Source organism: Trypanosoma rangeli (genome assembly GCF_003719475.1).
Source record: "Trypanosoma rangeli strain AM80 chromosome Unknown Tra_15.4_contig_00016, whole genome shotgun sequence".
Lineage (NCBI taxonomy): Eukaryota > Euglenozoa > Kinetoplastea > Trypanosomatida > Trypanosomatidae > Trypanosoma > Trypanosoma rangeli.
The window spans coordinates 27,638-43,697 of NW_021705760.1; the positions used below are offsets into that span (position 1 = coordinate 27,638).

Consider the following 16,060-nt stretch of genomic DNA (forward strand, 5'->3'; position numbering starts at 1 on the left):
ATCCAACTTCTTCTTCTTCTCTCGGTACTTCCGTGTGTCACGGAGCTTTTCTGGTGTTCAGCCCACATTCCACCGACACGCGGCAAGAAAAAGGGGTGTCGCGAGCAAGCGTCAGAAATTGTGCACGCACAAACAGAAACGGAAGAGGGTCGTCCTCCTCGTACATCACACGGAGAAACTCTGCATTCCTTTCCTCCAACTTCGCGTGGAGCATGCCTCACCCCGAGCTGTAAACGGAGGCGTTCATCATTGCGTCCGTAGGCAACAGTTAAGAAACAAACAAAACGGAAAAAACAATAACATTAAGGAAAACAAAAACAGGAGGAGAAATAAAAAAAACATAATGAGATACAAACACAAACGCAGAGTAGATACAACAAAGAAAGTATAAAAACAATAATAATAATAATAATAATAGTTGGCAGCAGAGGGAAAGTTGAGGAGTAAAACAAAACACAACATGACACATACAATTGACTCACCTTGTTTTGGTTTCCTTCTCCAGATCTGTCTGCAATAGATACAACCAAACACTAATGTGTGCAAGTATATCAGGAACGGGATAGTCACAACTCATGCGGAAATGGTTTTAAATAACATCTCATGTAGATGTCCTGATGCCTGGGCTCATGGATTACGTCTTGCGCTGATAAACAAGCAAATACACTGCCTCACTCTCCACAGCCTCCTGCAGGGGAACAAGCTGCACTTTTGCGTCATTGCAAAATGTCAGCAAGGCTTTGCCCTGCGCCACTGCAGAAACTGGCAAACATGCATTGGCAAGATATGCAACGTAGTGCCCGCGCTCAATGACACTCCCACGGTGAGCAATAAAGGCAACCAGTTCATACGTCCTCGCGGTATTAGTTAATGTCGCATCTGCGCACGTCGATTTAGGAAGCACTAAAGTCTTGGAGAAGCGAACCACGTTGTCAAGCTTGACAAGCTCACCCTCAGCCGTCACAGCCCACCGCTGCAACTGCAGAAGCAGCACCTTGGGCAACCGTAGCAGCTTAACTGTCTTCAACAGATCCTTTTCACGGGCACTGTCGTAAACACGTTCACTCTGTAGTGTCCGCTCAAGGGCCATTTCAAGACTACATTCCGCACTAAATCCAACATCCACTTGAAGCAGAAAAAAACCCTCGACTAGAACAGAGGCGTGATGCTTCAGTTTGCTTTTGCCCTTCAGATGATTCTCGACCGCACCACCGAAGACGGCATCTAACAAAACTGAGCGAGTCTCGTCGCGGTGCTCTCGTACAGAAAGCCGCTCCTTACCCTTCACAAATGTCCAACCCTTCGTTTCTGCATTCGTCGCAAGCAAATTCGTTGGGCCGCGACTTGCGCCAGCGGACGAACCACTGTATCTTTCTTCTAATGCGCACAACTCTGACTGAATCACCTCCAGCATGTGATGCATGAACTCCGTCGCATCTTCCTGTGATGAGCCATCCATCTTCTTCACGTGAGAAGGTGCAGCAAAAAAAGACGCTTGTCCACGTGTTAAATTGGGAAGATGGAGCGGCGGAATCGATTGCATGGGAGGTCTAGACCAGTACGAGAGTATCCACGTCCCCAGGGCGGCAAGTGTTGGACATAATTCTGTCTCCATGGCTGCAGATACGGCTAGCTGCGCAAATGGTGGGACAAAAGCTAAGGTTTGCGCCGTCGCGTTCATAAAACAGTAATTACTATTATTCAAAACCCCCCTTGCACACGGCGGCTGGCTAAAGGTCATGGCAAAGGGGGGCTTTTGAAAAGCCGCAGAGGGAGAAGCCACAAGCGACCAATACACAGCCTCCAGATTCAGGCTCTCAACAGGCATTTGCCGGGCCCTCGTTGGCGTCACACCACCGCGCTGAACGCAGCCCCCCCTTCCAGCATGCTTCTTTTTTTTCCCTGTCACAGCGGCAACGGTCGATCCTGGTGGCCCCGTTGGCGCGTCACTTATCATGGCTGCAGAAACCGGCAGCTAATGAAAACACATCAAAAGCAGTAACACATCCCAAAATAAAGAAAGAGAAAGAGATATAAAGAAACGGGGGAAAAGGGGCATAAAAACAAGCAACAAATAAAACAAAGAGAAAAAAATAATAATATCATGAAGTCATGTGTGAAGCCATGTGCAAATAATAATAATAACAATAAACGCTAGTTATATGCTTTTTGCGCTGGTATTAAATCCAAACCAACGACGGTCACAACAAGAAAGCGAGGCCAAAGTCACGCACACCAGACATCCCTTTCCGTGAGCCCTACAAAAAGATTGATACCTGCTTCCCGCCAAGAAGACGATCAAACAATGCAGAAATACGTTTCTTTAGGCGATCGCCGTCAGGTTTGCCGCATATGGTATCATGCGAAGTAGCTGCGCCTCCTATTTCCGTAGCAGCAAGGCCTTCTCCCTCGGAAGACTGGAGAATATGACCCAGGGTTTTGTCTGTTAGTTCTTCCCAACTAACACCACCATCGTCGTCAATGGCACAAGTGAAAATAGACACTAAAATGTCTTTCATTTTGGGATCCTTAAGCGTCTCTTGACACTTGATAAGCAGCTGCATAACAATAAGCCTGGAACAAGAAGACAGCATCGCCGCCGCCTGTTTAAGTCTTGGTGTGGCCCTACCTACACCGTCTGCGCACTTCTGTAGGTTTGCATAGCTCTCTTCAAGTAGCACTTCCATCATCCCCGCTGGTGCAGGATTAGGTTCCCGGAAGAGGAAGAGTAAACGTTTTTGTACAGCGCGGAACATTTGTGCGGCACGTGTTAATGCCTCTTGTGCCTCTATCAGTTCCTTCCTCACGGCAAGGTGGGTATCAATGACACTATAATACCCCTCTAATGGAAGTGGATCCGGCACAGTGAATTGTACCGCGGAGCCATAATGCGCACAAAGTCGTCTTTGAAGCTCATCGGCAAGAATCCAAAGCGCTTCCATGGTTGACGCGTGTAAACGAAACCGGCAAACATTTTTAGAAACTAAAAGCGTTGCATCTGCCCCATTTACATATTCAACTGACAGTAAGTTTGGAGTAATATCCACGGAGTATGACATCTCTGGAAAAAGGTCAAATAAGGAAGGAGGAACGTCTTTATTGGTGTTGAGTTGCATGACAAAATGCACACTTCTCACGGGAGGAACAGGGCGGGCCACAAGGGCTAAAGGAAGATGTACTGTGGCGCTCGCTGTACATATTATGTTATTCCTGGATGCATACATCACAACTGCACGTGCTTCAAGCGACGAAGGCATAATCATGTCGGCATTGTTTTGTGCATCGAAACGGAAAGGAACGCGCACCACCTGACCTGCTGGAACATTCTCCAACGTACGTTGGGGAGCATCAACATGGACAGGCTCCACGACATGCACTGCAATTGTCACCTCTCCCACAGGCTCCGTGACGCGTGTGTTGGAAAAAACTAGAGACACCGTAATCGCGCCTTCCCTATCCACAACGTCGCTTGGTGGAGCCTCCCACTCAACTCGCAGGGATCCTTCCACTGTGGCCTTCTCCTCTACTGATGATTTATCGCCACCAATGGTCTGCTTGATCGCATGCAGCGTGCGTCGCAGTTCACGCTCCATTTCAGCGTAATCCGACGCCTTGCTTTCTAGCGGCTGAATGGGATCTTCCTCAGGGTCGGTTCCTAGATAGTTGACGGCCATTGTGCCGTCGGTGCTAAGTGCCACAATCATTCCTTTTGTTTTAAGAAGTTCCCCAACGACAAGACACTGAGGGGCACCCGTGGTCATTTTGGCGCTCCAGTCAAGCGAGGTGTCAGAGTAAACGTTTACGGAGCCCTTCACTGTGCCAATAAGAAGATTGCAGGCGTCAGCGCCAGGAACAGGATACGAGGTAAGACACAGCGTCTCCACATCCAGACGCCTCGAAAAGCGCATCTCCCCGCTAAGGCGTAAAACAAACAAGGTGTAATGGCACAACACCACGATATCGGCATCCTCCGCACTCAGTCCACGGGTGTGGCGACAAACCTCAATCCCTACAGCATCCTCCCCCAGCGGAAACGTCCACGAGGGGCAAATAGCGTCTCCACAAGGGTTTGCAACGTCGTTCTTATCGGTGCTCGTGTGTGGCTCTAGACGCACCCGATTGCTGGTGAGGGTAGCAAAGGAGTAACATAGGAGGTTCATAGCTGAGTTGTTTGTCAGGAAGTAATCTCGCTGCGGACAGTACGCGAAACACCCCGGCAGTAAAAAATCTGATTTTGGAAGAAAACACTGAAACACAATCGACTTGTGATTCACAATGGTGAGTCGTCCGTCCATGGACTGAACGCATACCATTTCATGGGCTGCATGGCCAAACGTGCCGCATGTGAAATTATACGCGGTGCTCTCCAGACGTGCTTCATAGCAAACCGTAAGCCGATACAATGTACTGAGAAAAGTGCTGGTGGTGTCGCCTCTTGTCTCCGTGTTCCGCTCGCAAAACAGGCGGGCCAACACTAACTGGTTCGGAAACAAAACTGCTATCAAGTTTCTTGCTTGACCACCAGTGACAGGTTCCAAAGGCCGACACGCGAGCTGTAGAATAGGCGCTCCAAACTCCTTTTCTAGAAGAGTGTCTTCCGGTTGCATCGCGCCCTTCTTTGTCGGCCGCAGCACTCGCAGTGTCCCGGAGAAGGACCCAAATATGATTCCATTCTCACCATCGGGGTCGTTGTCTGCGTTCCCAAGCGTTATCACCGACGTGTGACTAAACTCCTCCCCTCGGTAGCTGTTGTACCAGTGATCTCGCAGCTTAAAGAGGGACCCCATTACCTCCAGTCACCCAATCCACGGCGGTTCCTTGGCACGAAGAGGGCCCAACCCAGGCACGAACAGAGAGAGAGAGAGAGAGCGAGAGCACCAAAAACAAAGAAGACAAACCCAAAAATAATAATAAACAAAAAAAAAAAAAAAGAATAATACAAATACCTGTAGAATAAGACGACAAAAACGTAACAAGATAAATTTTTGACGGACAAAAACAAAACACACAGACAAAAAAAAAAAAAAAACGGCTTTGATTGGCACATCAAGATGGGGGTGTCAGGTATCCCACAAGGGTGCCCCGTTTCATATATATATATATATAACGGGGCAAACCAAAGGCAAACGAAGAACCCACCACAAAATATGAGAAAAAGACAAGAAACAAAAGGCATTTTTTCTTTCTTTTTTAGCCCATGCAATCAAACGTCATTTATCATCAGCAAACAAATCGCGTCAGGGTCACATTAGCTAGCAGAGGTTTATCAGCTGCACCTTTCCAACATGAAAATTTGCACATCTCCCTTGGCATACACGCCAAAAGACACATGTACTAGGAACCGTGCCAACACCCCCAGGAGTATAACATCCTTATTTTGTTTCTTGTTCCACACTTCGTGTCAGGAACTACATCAGATGTAGTTTAAATTTCCCGGCAATACCCAAAACAGCACCCTCTGCTTTGCAGAGTTACATGATGTCTTCCAACCCTTCCACCCTCTGCTATACTGGAATTGCTTTGTTTATTCTCAACACCGTAGCCGTCGAAAGTGAGTTATCATTACCATCACGGTCACCACAACAATAATTAGGAGATACAATATAAAGCATAATTCGTCCAGATATTCTTTTATTACTGCTGCTTCGCCCCTTGACGAGTTCGAATTTTCTGTAACGCAGAAGTAGTATCTGAACCTATCAGTTCTACAGGGTGCTGTATATCATGCTCATATATTCCACGTGTTGAAGAAGTGGTATTCTGACCCTCTTGCCCTGCCCGTTTCGCTTTGAGTGTCAGTCCGGCCAGACCATCATCGGCCTCACCCACCGCAATTTTCGTAATTTTGGTGGACAGCTGGTTTGCATAGCCTGACATTGTGCACCACCCAGAGGACAATTTTGTCTTCACATCGCCCAAATCCGTCTCTTGCATGAGGGTACGCGCCTGGGTGCCCGCGGTTCCTGCAATCTCTGTAGCCTTCTGTGAGAGCTTTGCCCACCCACCGGCCAGCGAGTTGTACCAATCCCTGCCACCGGCGCCACTATTATCACTCCACTGCCTTCCATCAGACCCCATGCCACTGAAGGGGTGATGTTGCTGCGGAGCTTGCGGCGGCATGGTGCCTGGTCCCGTCGTGCCCTGCTGTGTTAGGCGCTCGTGCCATTCCGGTGGACTCCATGATTTCTCATCAAACCGATCGCCGAGAGCCTCGGCTTCTAGCATGGCAGAATACCGCAGTGCACCCAGAGATGTATAACGTGCTTCAATCGGGGCACGAGGAACACTGTTCCGTTCAAAGTATTCTCGGGCACGACGATTACCACCCAACTGCATCTGCCGCAATTTCTCTGGCCGCCAGTTACTCCAGCCGTCCATTGTGGAGCTCCGCACAAATGAGAGATGGACACCGAGACCCCTGTGTATGCCACTACAGTCAAGGCAAATAAAAATACCATGGTTTACATCACACCACTGTGGATTTGGCGCGCCGCATTCAAAGCAAGCCTTGCATTCACTGTCACGTGCTATGATAGCCGAAAACGCCTTTTTGTCCTCCGCCGACTGAGCCATTACTTACTTGATGAAATGCCACGCACCCTCTTGATCCCTTCGTTCCCACTTCGTGTGATGACCACTGTTCTGCAGATGGACACGGCCACGTGTGCTCTACTCGAGAACCACGAGAAAAGAAATAGGAATTATAATAAAGAGAAAGCCTGCACCACCATTATGCCAGCCGAAAGAAGAGATGTATGTACACTACAAGAATGTGTAGAAATTTATGTATACACTACAGGTGGTGTACGGTGACTGTACACCTCGAGTAAAGGAGGGCGTTCAGGCCTCATGCTACGCACTTCACACGCCCAGTCAACATCTTCATAAAAAAAAAAAAAAAAAAAAAACTATAACAACAACGACTAAAGAGAGAGTGAGAGAGAGAGAGAGAGTACATAGTCCATGAAAGCAAACTTTCAGACAAGAAAATTTTCTGCTCTTTTTTTGTTTTTAAATGCTTTTGTGTTTGTATGCACGTCCATGAAAATACAAAAAAAAGGAGGGGCGGGGTGGATCCCGCAAGTCCCCCACATCGTACCCACAGCACTCACACGCGTACACATACACACGAAAGCAAAATAAACAAAAAAGAGCTTCCGCAGCCACTATCTACATTTCTTTATATACACTAAAAAACAAACAAACAGAGCATGTAACAAACAAGAATACCTCAAAAAAACGAAAGACACCAGTAAAACACTTAACGTAGGAAATAAATACCAATTCCGTGAAGGACATTGAAATTTACGCAGTGGTGTGTCGTACATCAACGACCCCCCTTTAACATTTTAGTGAGTTCGTTTAATGTGGCATCCCGCGACTTCTTGTTTGCCTGTAACACCGGTTTCGTCTGCTGCCACTCCGAACGTTGTTGTAAAAGCTGCTCCTTGTCTTCCTTTTTGTGGCGGCTGTCGATGGTGGTTTCTGGTGCACGCTGAACCGGTGAAGTACGATCCTGACGAATGTTAAGGTTTTTGATTTCCTTCTGTTCTTTGCCTTCTTTCGACGTCATAACGGCGTTAATCCTGCGCTGGTAATTAGCCTCCTTAACCTCCAAGTCACATATGCGAGCCTCATACACCTGTCGCAGGAAACTTATTTTAGCCGCAAACTCCGGCTGCAGACTGTCCAACTGTTCCTGCAACTTCTTGATCTGCGGCGCCTGTTCATCCTTCTGTGCTCGCTGCTGCTTAGTGTCAGCCGGGGTCCTCATATCGCCAATAGCGGATGCTGAAAATAATGACGGGTGGCTCATCCCAGACTCGGGTTCGCGCTCCACCCCCCGCGCTGTTGTGTCGACCGCGGCCTCACGTTGTGGGGGGAGACTGCCAGTAGGAAGCAGCGCCCTATCCACCATATCATCCTCCGTTTGCAAGTCGCGCAGGGTCTCATCCACACTCCGCGGTGTCGTGGAGAGCGACAAGGTGAGCGTCTTAAGAAAGGCGTTAATTTCATTCTCAAAGTTGAGGACACGGTTCAGACTTTCCATGGACCGCTCTGCCTGCTTGATGAGATCGACGACACTATACACCGTCGGAAAGGGTAATTTACTGGTATCAGTTGTATCGTAAGAATAGGGAGCAGTAGGTGACGTGGAAACACTTGTTTGATCCTCGCTTACCGCATGCATCCCAACAGGAAAGCCTGTTGGTGAAGCAAACGCCGTGGAATGCGCACTATTTGGCACTGATTCCTCACCCACTTGGTCCAACGCTCGTTGTTGACGGAGTGTCGCCAAGGTCTGCCCCACCTGAAATTGCTGCGTTGAAATACGACCAATACGGTCAACAAAGGTAACAGCCCCTGCAGGAAACGTTACGGAAATTCGCTTAAGAAGTTCCTCCATGCTCTGCTTAATTGCCACAATAATGGCTTTACTCCGACGCATCTTCATGTTTTGTATGTCGTATAGTCGAATATGTTGCAAAGAGAGGTAGAGAATATTCTTCCGCTCGTGTAACGCATTCATAAGCTCTTGAGCTGCCTCCGCCACCACACCCTTCACGGAGGAAAAACGACCCACTAGCTGTTGAAAGTTATTTTCCACCTGCTTCAGTTTGAAGCGAATACTTGGCTCCTTGGATATCTGCACATCCACGCCCCTCGCCCCACCCGCACCTGCGGCAGCGCCAGTATGCGCGCAGCTCACGACAAGCTCCCTCACATCGTTAATAAGTGTGCGGGAGTGCCGTAGCTGATCACTAAGGGAATCCATCGTCTGCCGAAAGGTCGCTCTGGTGAGAGTCATACGATCTTGCAAATCAATTTCATTCGTAACCTTTTCGTAGGCGTCTTTGCACTGGCGATGCAAGTCTTTATTAACCTGCGCAAAAAGCAACCCCATTTGGTCCTCCAAACCTGTTGCTTGTAGCTGTAGCGCCGCGTTTTGAGTTTCCAGCAGGTTCACAGCCCGGCTGTGACTCATGGCGGCTTTACCGACGTCATCCAACATGCGTTGCAACCGGACCCGCTCTTTTTCCGCCTCGGCAAACTGCGTCTTGACTTCCATCAGCTCGCGACGCAGCACTCGGATCTCTGTGAAGTGAAAATTTTCGTCCGCGTGCTCCTCGGCAAAGACCACCGCAAAGAGGCACCCAAGAAGGCGCCCCAACGCCGACGTTCGACGAAACAACTTGGACGACAGTAACAACGCATCTGTCACGGGCAGCTTGGAGGGCATCTCGTCCTCAATCTTAAAGATAATGTCCTTGAAGGCAACGACGTCGTACACGGAGCAGGCAACCTCCTTCATCGCCGCCCGAATCATATCTCGCAACCTGCAAAGGTCCTGATATTGTTCGCTGGCCAGCTCCTCGAGGTGTCGGTCAGTGTCAGCACAGTCCCACGGAAACGAGGTCTCCGTCTGCACTGCCTTGCTCGCCGTCGTGCGACGGCGAAACGAAGACATCGGTCTCTGCATTGTTTTCTAAAAAAATAAAATAAGGCAAACCGAACAAACGTCTCTATGACCCGCCGACCCTTGTATGCCATCAACAAATCCGACATGCATTTCACAAGAATAAAATATACAGCAACACGAGATAGCAAGAAAAAAAAAAAGAACAAATAAATAAAGAATAAAAAGAAGTATTTCCTCCTTGGCGCAAAACAACAACAACACAATCAAATGGCAGTGCACCATCTTTTCCACACACACACACAACAAAAAAAAAAAGGAGGGGGGGGGCGAAAGGCAAATGCATGTGTCACTGCACTGTACATGGGGTCAGCACCTGCCTTCTGTAACCTGGCTGATCCCAGCCAACGCACTTGCTGGGTCCCAAAAGAGACTATTATCAACGGCTACAGAAACTAGACGCCTACCTTCAGCGCACTGCAACAGAATACCAAACGTATTTGCCGTTGGTGCTACGTGGTTGGTTTTCATATCCTCCAAAACTTCATACATGGTCGTATCATCTTGAGATACAAAGATCCGCAAAAGTGTATTATATACCAAGATAGACGGTGGAACACATTTCATGCGAAAATCAGCAAAAAGCGTTTTGGCGTCAGCAACCCTCTTCTGAGCAAAAAACATTTCTAGCATGACACCATAGCATCCAGCATCCGCCTCCACGTCCGAATCTGTCTTTAAGGTTTTAAAAAGCCGCTCGAGTTTCTCAAACATTTGATGTCGCAAATAGTACTGTAAAGCAATGAAGAAGCACTCAGTATCAGCCTTCGGCAGTGATTCTTCTTTAGGGTTCCTAAGCGACAAAAAGACTTCCTCCACGCGTGAGTCGTCTGCTTCCAAGTATACCCGCATTAATTCATGATAGTGTTGAATCATAACGGGAATGTTACGGTTCCGCATTGACGCCAATAATTGTGTGGCTGCCGCAGTGTCACGCTTCTCGCGGTAAGCCCGCAGTACACAGCAATACGTTTCCGCGTTAGGTGTCACCTGAAAATATGATAAATACATAGAGGAGAACAATTTCTCCACCTCATCGTGTCTCTGCATGCAAAGATAACCACGGAGCATTATATTGTATGTTTCTACATCGGGGCGTACATTAAAGGCATTGACGCCAAGCTGCATCTCTTGTACAATATCTATCATTTCCGCAGCTCCTAGTGAGGCGAGGACATTAAGGTAGACGTTAAACAGGGTCACATCAATCATCACACCATTTTTTTTGGCGTCTTCAAGTATTTGAAGCGCTAACACCTTGTCTCCATTGGCTTCACATATCGATTCCATGAGAATTGCTATACCATGGTCAGGCACAAGGCCTTCATGTTGTAGCTTGTGGTAGAAGAGACCATATTTTGGCGCCAAGCCAAGTTCAAGGCAGGCACGCAGAATGATGCGATAGGTATCAAGGTTGGGTCGAATTTGACGCGCTGCAATGCGTGCAGACGATCTCACGTCCTCCATACCCATCATCTCCTGAAGAGTCACCGGTGCCTCACCGACAGACATGGTGCCGCTACCAAGCATGTCTCTCTGTGCAACTACTGAGTCGCCCACAGCCTGCGACATCGCCAACTGCCTCTTCTTTGCCTGGCGCTTGAGCTGCAACTCAATTTCGTCCTTTGCCTCATTGTACCGCTCTTGCATGGTTCGGTAGATCTCAAACACTCGATAATCACCGCACTTTAGTAGAACAGTCATAAGTTGATTAAAAGAAAAGGTGTTCGGTCTCACATTCATGGAGCCCATTTCGGAGAACAGGGTAAGTGCAAGCTCTGCAATGGACCTCCGGCCGCGCTTTCGCTGCTCAAACGTACGCTGCACATGTTTATAAGCGCCATAACCCATAACGTACTCTAGGCGTTGTTCGGCTAGGCAGAGTAGTGTGTTGTAAGTAACAACGTCGGGTACCATCCCATGTTTTTTTATTTCCTCAAAAAATTGAAATGCACGGTCGTAGTCACCGTGAATGTAGGCTGCCTTGCTCAGTGTGTTGTACGTTCTAATTGTGGGCTGAATCCCTTCCTTAACCATCTGCATAAATACGTGTAGTGTTTCATTGTAAGGGGCACTGTCCACCAACACACTTATCATGCAATTGTACGTGCTGACGTCAGGAGTCACGCCATGTTTTTTCATTTCCTCCATAAAATACGAGGCCTGCGCCACATCACGCACAGCAGCACAGAAGCCAAGAAGCGTATCATACGTGGGGGAATCGGGGACAATGTGCATCAGGTCTCGTAATTGCTTGTAGAAAAGAAAGGCACGCTGGTACTGACCTTTCCGCTCGCATGCACGGAATAAAAGTTGATATGTCGTGAGGTTTGGCCGCACACTACCGTTCTCCTTCATTGCCTCCTCCTTCATCTCGTCGTACAGCTTAAATACAAGGTCGTCGTGAAAGCAGACAACACGCTCCATAAGCAGGTTGTACGTGACAACGTTCAGGGGAATCGCCTCTGCATGCATGCGCTCCAGCACCGCGTTCACGAACACACGACTGTTTTTCTCACGATACTCCTTCAAGAGGGCGTTAAAACTCGCCGTGTACGGTGGACAGGCAGAGACGGTCTCGCGATCCTCATCCTTCTTAACAGCCTCTGCGTCTACGCAAGACATTTCTTTCCGTGCCCTCTGACGCACAAAGCGTGTCTCTGTACCATCAGGGCGCTTGATGATTACTTGCGCAGCCATTTTGGTCGAGGGTGGCATGGCCTCCCCTCCTGCGACGTGTACGACACAACGCACGTGTCACGCAGTCCGTTACTTTTTTTGTTTTTGGTTTCGTCGTAAAGTGCCCACAAACAAGAGACACAACAATAAAAAAAAAAAAAACAAATAATAAAAAATATTTTCAAAGGAAAAACATCAACAGTGCAAGTGTAGCAGCGAGGAAGAGTTCTGGTGACGCACCGCAACGCGACTGGTCCTCGCTCCCAATGTACATTTTCACCCGTGCATGCATGCGTGAAGCTCACAGCCTGTAGTGTGCCCAAGCGAGAACTTGGCTGTGCGCACAACGAACGAGGGAAAGAAGAAGAAAAAATCAGACACAATAATGCAAATAACCCACCTCACTCCTCACACACGACAGAGGAAATCTCTCCATTTCCATCCAGGAAAAGATATATATAAATCCAGGTTCCTTCCCATAGGTCGCGGGTAGCTCACACGATAGCGGAAAAAAAGGAGAGAGCAAACGGGTACATTTATTGGAGAAGACTACACAATGCGTTGCAGCTCAGCCGCAAAATGTAAGTGATTTTTCAGCATTTCTTCAAATGGAACTTCCCTCCTAGCTAGATCCTCCTCGCGTGTGAATACAAAGCTGCGACCGTCGGCGCTGAGGTGCCAATTGTGGGTCCGACCAATCTGTCTCACTTCCTCCTCCGAGTCCACCATAAGAATCCTCTGTGCCTTGTCTATAGAGAGTGTGTTGTAGGAGCGGGGAATGCACTCCGCCACCTCCTGCCGCACTGTGGATTCCAGCATTCCCACGATAGGAATATACTCATTGGAAGGGGCTTGATGACGTGAATTGAGGAGCTTCTTGTAGCTTCCCTCCATCAAGTAACGTTCAAGGAGAACAGCGAAACGAATGTACGTGTTTGTGCCGTGAATTTGGTTGGGTATTTTCTCCAGTTCTGAGTGAAATTGCGCAATGCGGTTGCGAACCAGCAGGCGCACCAAGTTGAGACCAAGGATAAGCAGGTATAACGGGGACTCAGGAAGCTCTGCGCTAGCAATGTCAGTGTAATACACATTAAGTTGGTTAAAGTAAAGCTCAAAACTGTCGAGGTCTCCGAGACGCGCACTCACTAAGACACCGTGCTCCAGCACTTCACGAGTGATCATGAGCTCCTCCGCACGCGTCCGGCTCTGCGCTGTGGGGTTAAGAAACGTCGGCAGCGAAATGAGTTTCCGCTTTATCTTCTCGAGAATGCTCTGGCATGCATAGTTGTTTTTGTGCTCGTATTCCGTCTTTAGCTTCAGAAATTCCTCTGCTACCTTGCGAACGGTGATACCAACATCGGTTTCTTCAGCCATGATCTGCAAGCTTCCAACCCTCTCCCTCTTCTTCTTTTTATTCCTTCTGCTCCTCTCTCCGTAGTTGTTTTCCCGCTTGTCACTCTGGCGCTGTTTCTTTGCTCGGTTAACGCTTATTTTCCTTGCTTTCTTTTAAGACTTCACAGACAAAGCGAAAAAGAACTAGTGTGAGTAAAACATAAACACACGCATACATCCTCATATGTGCAAACATGCCTACGCATTGTCACCTGCAAAACTCACTTTTGCTCATGCGTCAAACCACGTCATCGCCATTGTGATTGTCATCCGCCGCACGATGACGGCGGCACTGTCTCTGTTTTCCCAGCTCCTTCAGCCAAAAGGATTGGGAGGTCCGCCAAGCATCGCGTGATTAGGTGCTTTGACGTACAACACAGCATACAAAGCAATAATAATTAAAAAAAATAATAATATCAAAAATCAAGAGAACTCCACATCACCCTGGACACACACGCACTCACATATGCACGCAAAGGTAAAACATAAAAAAAAAAAGAATAACCCAAAAGGCAAACAACAATACTAACTAGGCACAAAAAAAATTTGTGAAGAGGGCACCACAAAGCGGTTAGTCAAAGACAAGCGTGGGACCACAGGCAAGAATTATACCAGCGCCCCTGCCCTCCACCTGGGTGCCACTTACAAGATGAGGCCTAGCAGCGCTGAGACTAGGAGAAGTGGAGTTTTGTCGACGCTTAGCGGGAGGGCCAATGAAAACTTGCCGTAACTGACTGCTGTCGCTCCTGCACCGACGTAGTGGGCATGACATGTCAGAGTCTGATGTCGAAGTAACCCTCGTCAACTCTACCGCCGCCGAAATATTTCCTCCAACATAGAGTTCATCACTACTCGATGCCTGGCTTTGACATCTCTGTACCCTCTTTCTCTGTTCTTCTTGTCGTCGTCGTCGTCGTACATAACATGGCTTGTCGTCATCATCGGCAAGGGCACGGTTCGGCGAATCCGCGTGGTCCCTGGATTCCAAGGCAACTTGAGACACAGGTGAAATGGTGTTGCCGCGCATTGGGACAGCAACTGTGTTGACGCGTGTACCACCCTTTTCTCGAAGAACCTGGGAGGCCTGGGACTGCGGCAACGGGGTTCCACGCGGCTTTCCCTTCTCTGTCTCCTTCGCTGGATTTACAGAGGCCACACACTGTAGGACGCTCGACACAACTTGGGGACTTCGACTCGCAAAACGCACCCGACGCGCCGGTTTACCACCCATTGCCGTGTCAATCGCAGCCAAAAGCTGTTGCGCCTTTGTGAGTGCATCAGCGGAGTCCACAGAGGATGTACTGGCGTGTGATATGGAAGAAACCGCGTCAACATCGATGGAGGCAGATGTATCCTTCTTTTGGGGTCTATCACTCTTCTCATTGTGGGTGTTACCAAGAGGTCCTGTGCTGTAGTGAGATAGTGGAGGAATGCGCCGTCTCTCATCAGTAATGTATGAAGATGACAAAGTCGCGTCCGCCTCATTGCCCGCCTTCTCACCAGTTTCTGGGCCTGCTATGCGAAGCCGCCACGGAGCCGACGACGAAAAGGACGAAGAGGAGAAACAGGCAGTGGTAGTGACGGGCTCAAATCGCTGGAGAAGCTGCTTCAGCTCTGTCTCTTTCTGCTGCACCTTCTCCTTCAGCTCCTGCTCATACACCTCCAATTCTCCTATGAGAGACTTGATGTGTTCTGTATTCTTCATTGCTAGCACGAAGTCACATGCACGGGGGCAAGAACGAGAGGACAGGCGCTGCAGCGTTCACCACACTTCAGTGGAAAACGCCAAAAATAGACCGTTAACCCACAAACACCACCACTAGCAAGATGACTATTACCCCCCACCCACCCCCACCCCCATTGGGGTGACATACATGTGCACACATGCACGTGTACGGATAAGTAACCAACCAACCAAACAAAAAGTTACAGGGAACCCCAAGACTCAAATTTATATTTGGCAACAAAAATACATACATCTTTGCATTCATGCGTATATAAACATATATGTGCAGCTAACTGCTTGCGCGTGTGAATACGTGTACTGAGCTTCCATGTAGGCAAAGGACGCAAAACCAAGCACACATACACACGGATAAACAAACAGGCAAACACAATTCCGTTTCGCTCGCCCTCATCAGCAAAACAAAACAAAAGAGTCGCCAGATGTGCATAACCAAAAAGAAGAGGAAAAAAAAAAATTAATTAAATAACAGGAAACAAAAAAAAGAAAAAAAAACTATGCCTATTCAATATCAATAATATGATATCTTCTGCCTCCACCTCTTGCGTTCCAAATGTCTCAAGGCGGACACTCTAAGAAATGCTTCGTATTTCCTTTTTTCCTCTTCTGACAAATATTGTCGAATGTACGGCGGTTTATTTTCAGATGGCATTGCATGCGGAACAACAGTAGGCTCCTTTCCAACAGAGGCAGCAACAACATAATCCAGTTTATTTGGCAACGTAGAGAGAGATCCTCTGTTAGTGTGTTCGTCATGTTCATCACTA

At 48.2% G+C, this 16,060-nt stretch overlaps 7 protein-coding genes across 7 annotated transcripts, besides 10 other annotated features; all 7 read right to left on the minus strand.

The window, feature by feature from the left end:
* Positions 1 to 387: 387 nt before the first annotated feature.
* Positions 388 to 417: a microsatellite.
* Positions 418 to 634: 217 nt separating this feature from the next.
* TraAM80_00847 (ubiquitin hydrolase) lies at positions 635 to 1,957 on the minus strand (the record flags this gene model as incomplete). Its single annotated transcript, XM_029377911.1, has 1 exon — positions 635 to 1,957. One exon carries the CDS (start codon positions 1,955 to 1,957, stop codon positions 635 to 637), a length of 1,323 nt encoding a protein of 440 aa, XP_029242230.1.
* Positions 1,958 to 2,131: 174 nt separating this feature from the next.
* Positions 2,132 to 2,151: a microsatellite.
* Positions 2,152 to 2,258: 107 nt separating this feature from the next.
* Positions 2,259 to 4,787, minus strand: TraAM80_00848 (Bardet-Biedl syndrome 9; the record flags this gene model as incomplete). The annotated part of the gene is made up of 1 exon (XM_029377912.1): positions 2,259 to 4,787. One exon carries the CDS (start codon positions 4,785 to 4,787, stop codon positions 2,259 to 2,261), a length of 2,529 nt encoding a protein of 842 aa, XP_029242231.1.
* Positions 4,788 to 4,851: 64 nt separating this feature from the next.
* Positions 4,852 to 4,875: a microsatellite.
* Positions 4,876 to 4,994: 119 nt separating this feature from the next.
* Positions 4,995 to 5,029: a sequence feature (A-rich).
* A 60-nt stretch (positions 5,030 to 5,089) lies between these two features.
* Positions 5,090 to 5,106: a microsatellite.
* Positions 5,107 to 5,634: 528 nt separating this feature from the next.
* Positions 5,635 to 6,573, minus strand: TraAM80_00849 (ADP-ribosylation factor GTPase activating protein 1; the record flags this gene model as incomplete). Its single annotated transcript, XM_029377913.1, has 1 exon — positions 5,635 to 6,573. The coding sequence occupies one exon, from the start codon at positions 6,571 to 6,573 to the stop codon at positions 5,635 to 5,637; it is 939 nt and encodes a 312-aa protein (XP_029242232.1).
* A 313-nt stretch (positions 6,574 to 6,886) lies between these two features.
* Positions 6,887 to 6,908: a microsatellite.
* A 19-nt stretch (positions 6,909 to 6,927) lies between these two features.
* Positions 6,928 to 6,953: a microsatellite.
* A 374-nt stretch (positions 6,954 to 7,327) lies between these two features.
* TraAM80_00850 (uncharacterized protein) lies at positions 7,328 to 9,469 on the minus strand (the record flags this gene model as incomplete). Its single annotated transcript, XM_029377914.1, has 1 exon — positions 7,328 to 9,469. One exon carries the CDS (start codon positions 9,467 to 9,469, stop codon positions 7,328 to 7,330), a length of 2,142 nt encoding a protein of 713 aa, XP_029242233.1.
* A 138-nt stretch (positions 9,470 to 9,607) lies between these two features.
* Positions 9,608 to 9,648: a sequence feature (A-rich).
* A 139-nt stretch (positions 9,649 to 9,787) lies between these two features.
* Positions 9,788 to 12,178, minus strand: TraAM80_00851 (uncharacterized protein; the record flags this gene model as incomplete). The annotated part of the gene is made up of 1 exon (XM_029377915.1): positions 9,788 to 12,178. One exon carries the CDS (start codon positions 12,176 to 12,178, stop codon positions 9,788 to 9,790), a length of 2,391 nt encoding a protein of 796 aa, XP_029242234.1.
* A 108-nt stretch (positions 12,179 to 12,286) lies between these two features.
* Positions 12,287 to 12,333: a sequence feature (A-rich).
* Positions 12,334 to 12,706: 373 nt separating this feature from the next.
* TraAM80_00852 (proteasome regulatory non-ATPase subunit) lies at positions 12,707 to 13,531 on the minus strand (the record flags this gene model as incomplete). The annotated part of the gene is made up of 1 exon (XM_029377916.1): positions 12,707 to 13,531. The coding sequence occupies one exon, from the start codon at positions 13,529 to 13,531 to the stop codon at positions 12,707 to 12,709; it is 825 nt and encodes a 274-aa protein (XP_029242235.1).
* A 408-nt stretch (positions 13,532 to 13,939) lies between these two features.
* Positions 13,940 to 13,973: a microsatellite.
* A 147-nt stretch (positions 13,974 to 14,120) lies between these two features.
* Positions 14,121 to 15,254, minus strand: TraAM80_00853 (uncharacterized protein; the record flags this gene model as incomplete). Its single annotated transcript, XM_029377917.1, has 1 exon — positions 14,121 to 15,254. One exon carries the CDS (start codon positions 15,252 to 15,254, stop codon positions 14,121 to 14,123), a length of 1,134 nt encoding a protein of 377 aa, XP_029242236.1.
* Between the last annotated feature and the right edge of the window lie 806 nt (positions 15,255 to 16,060).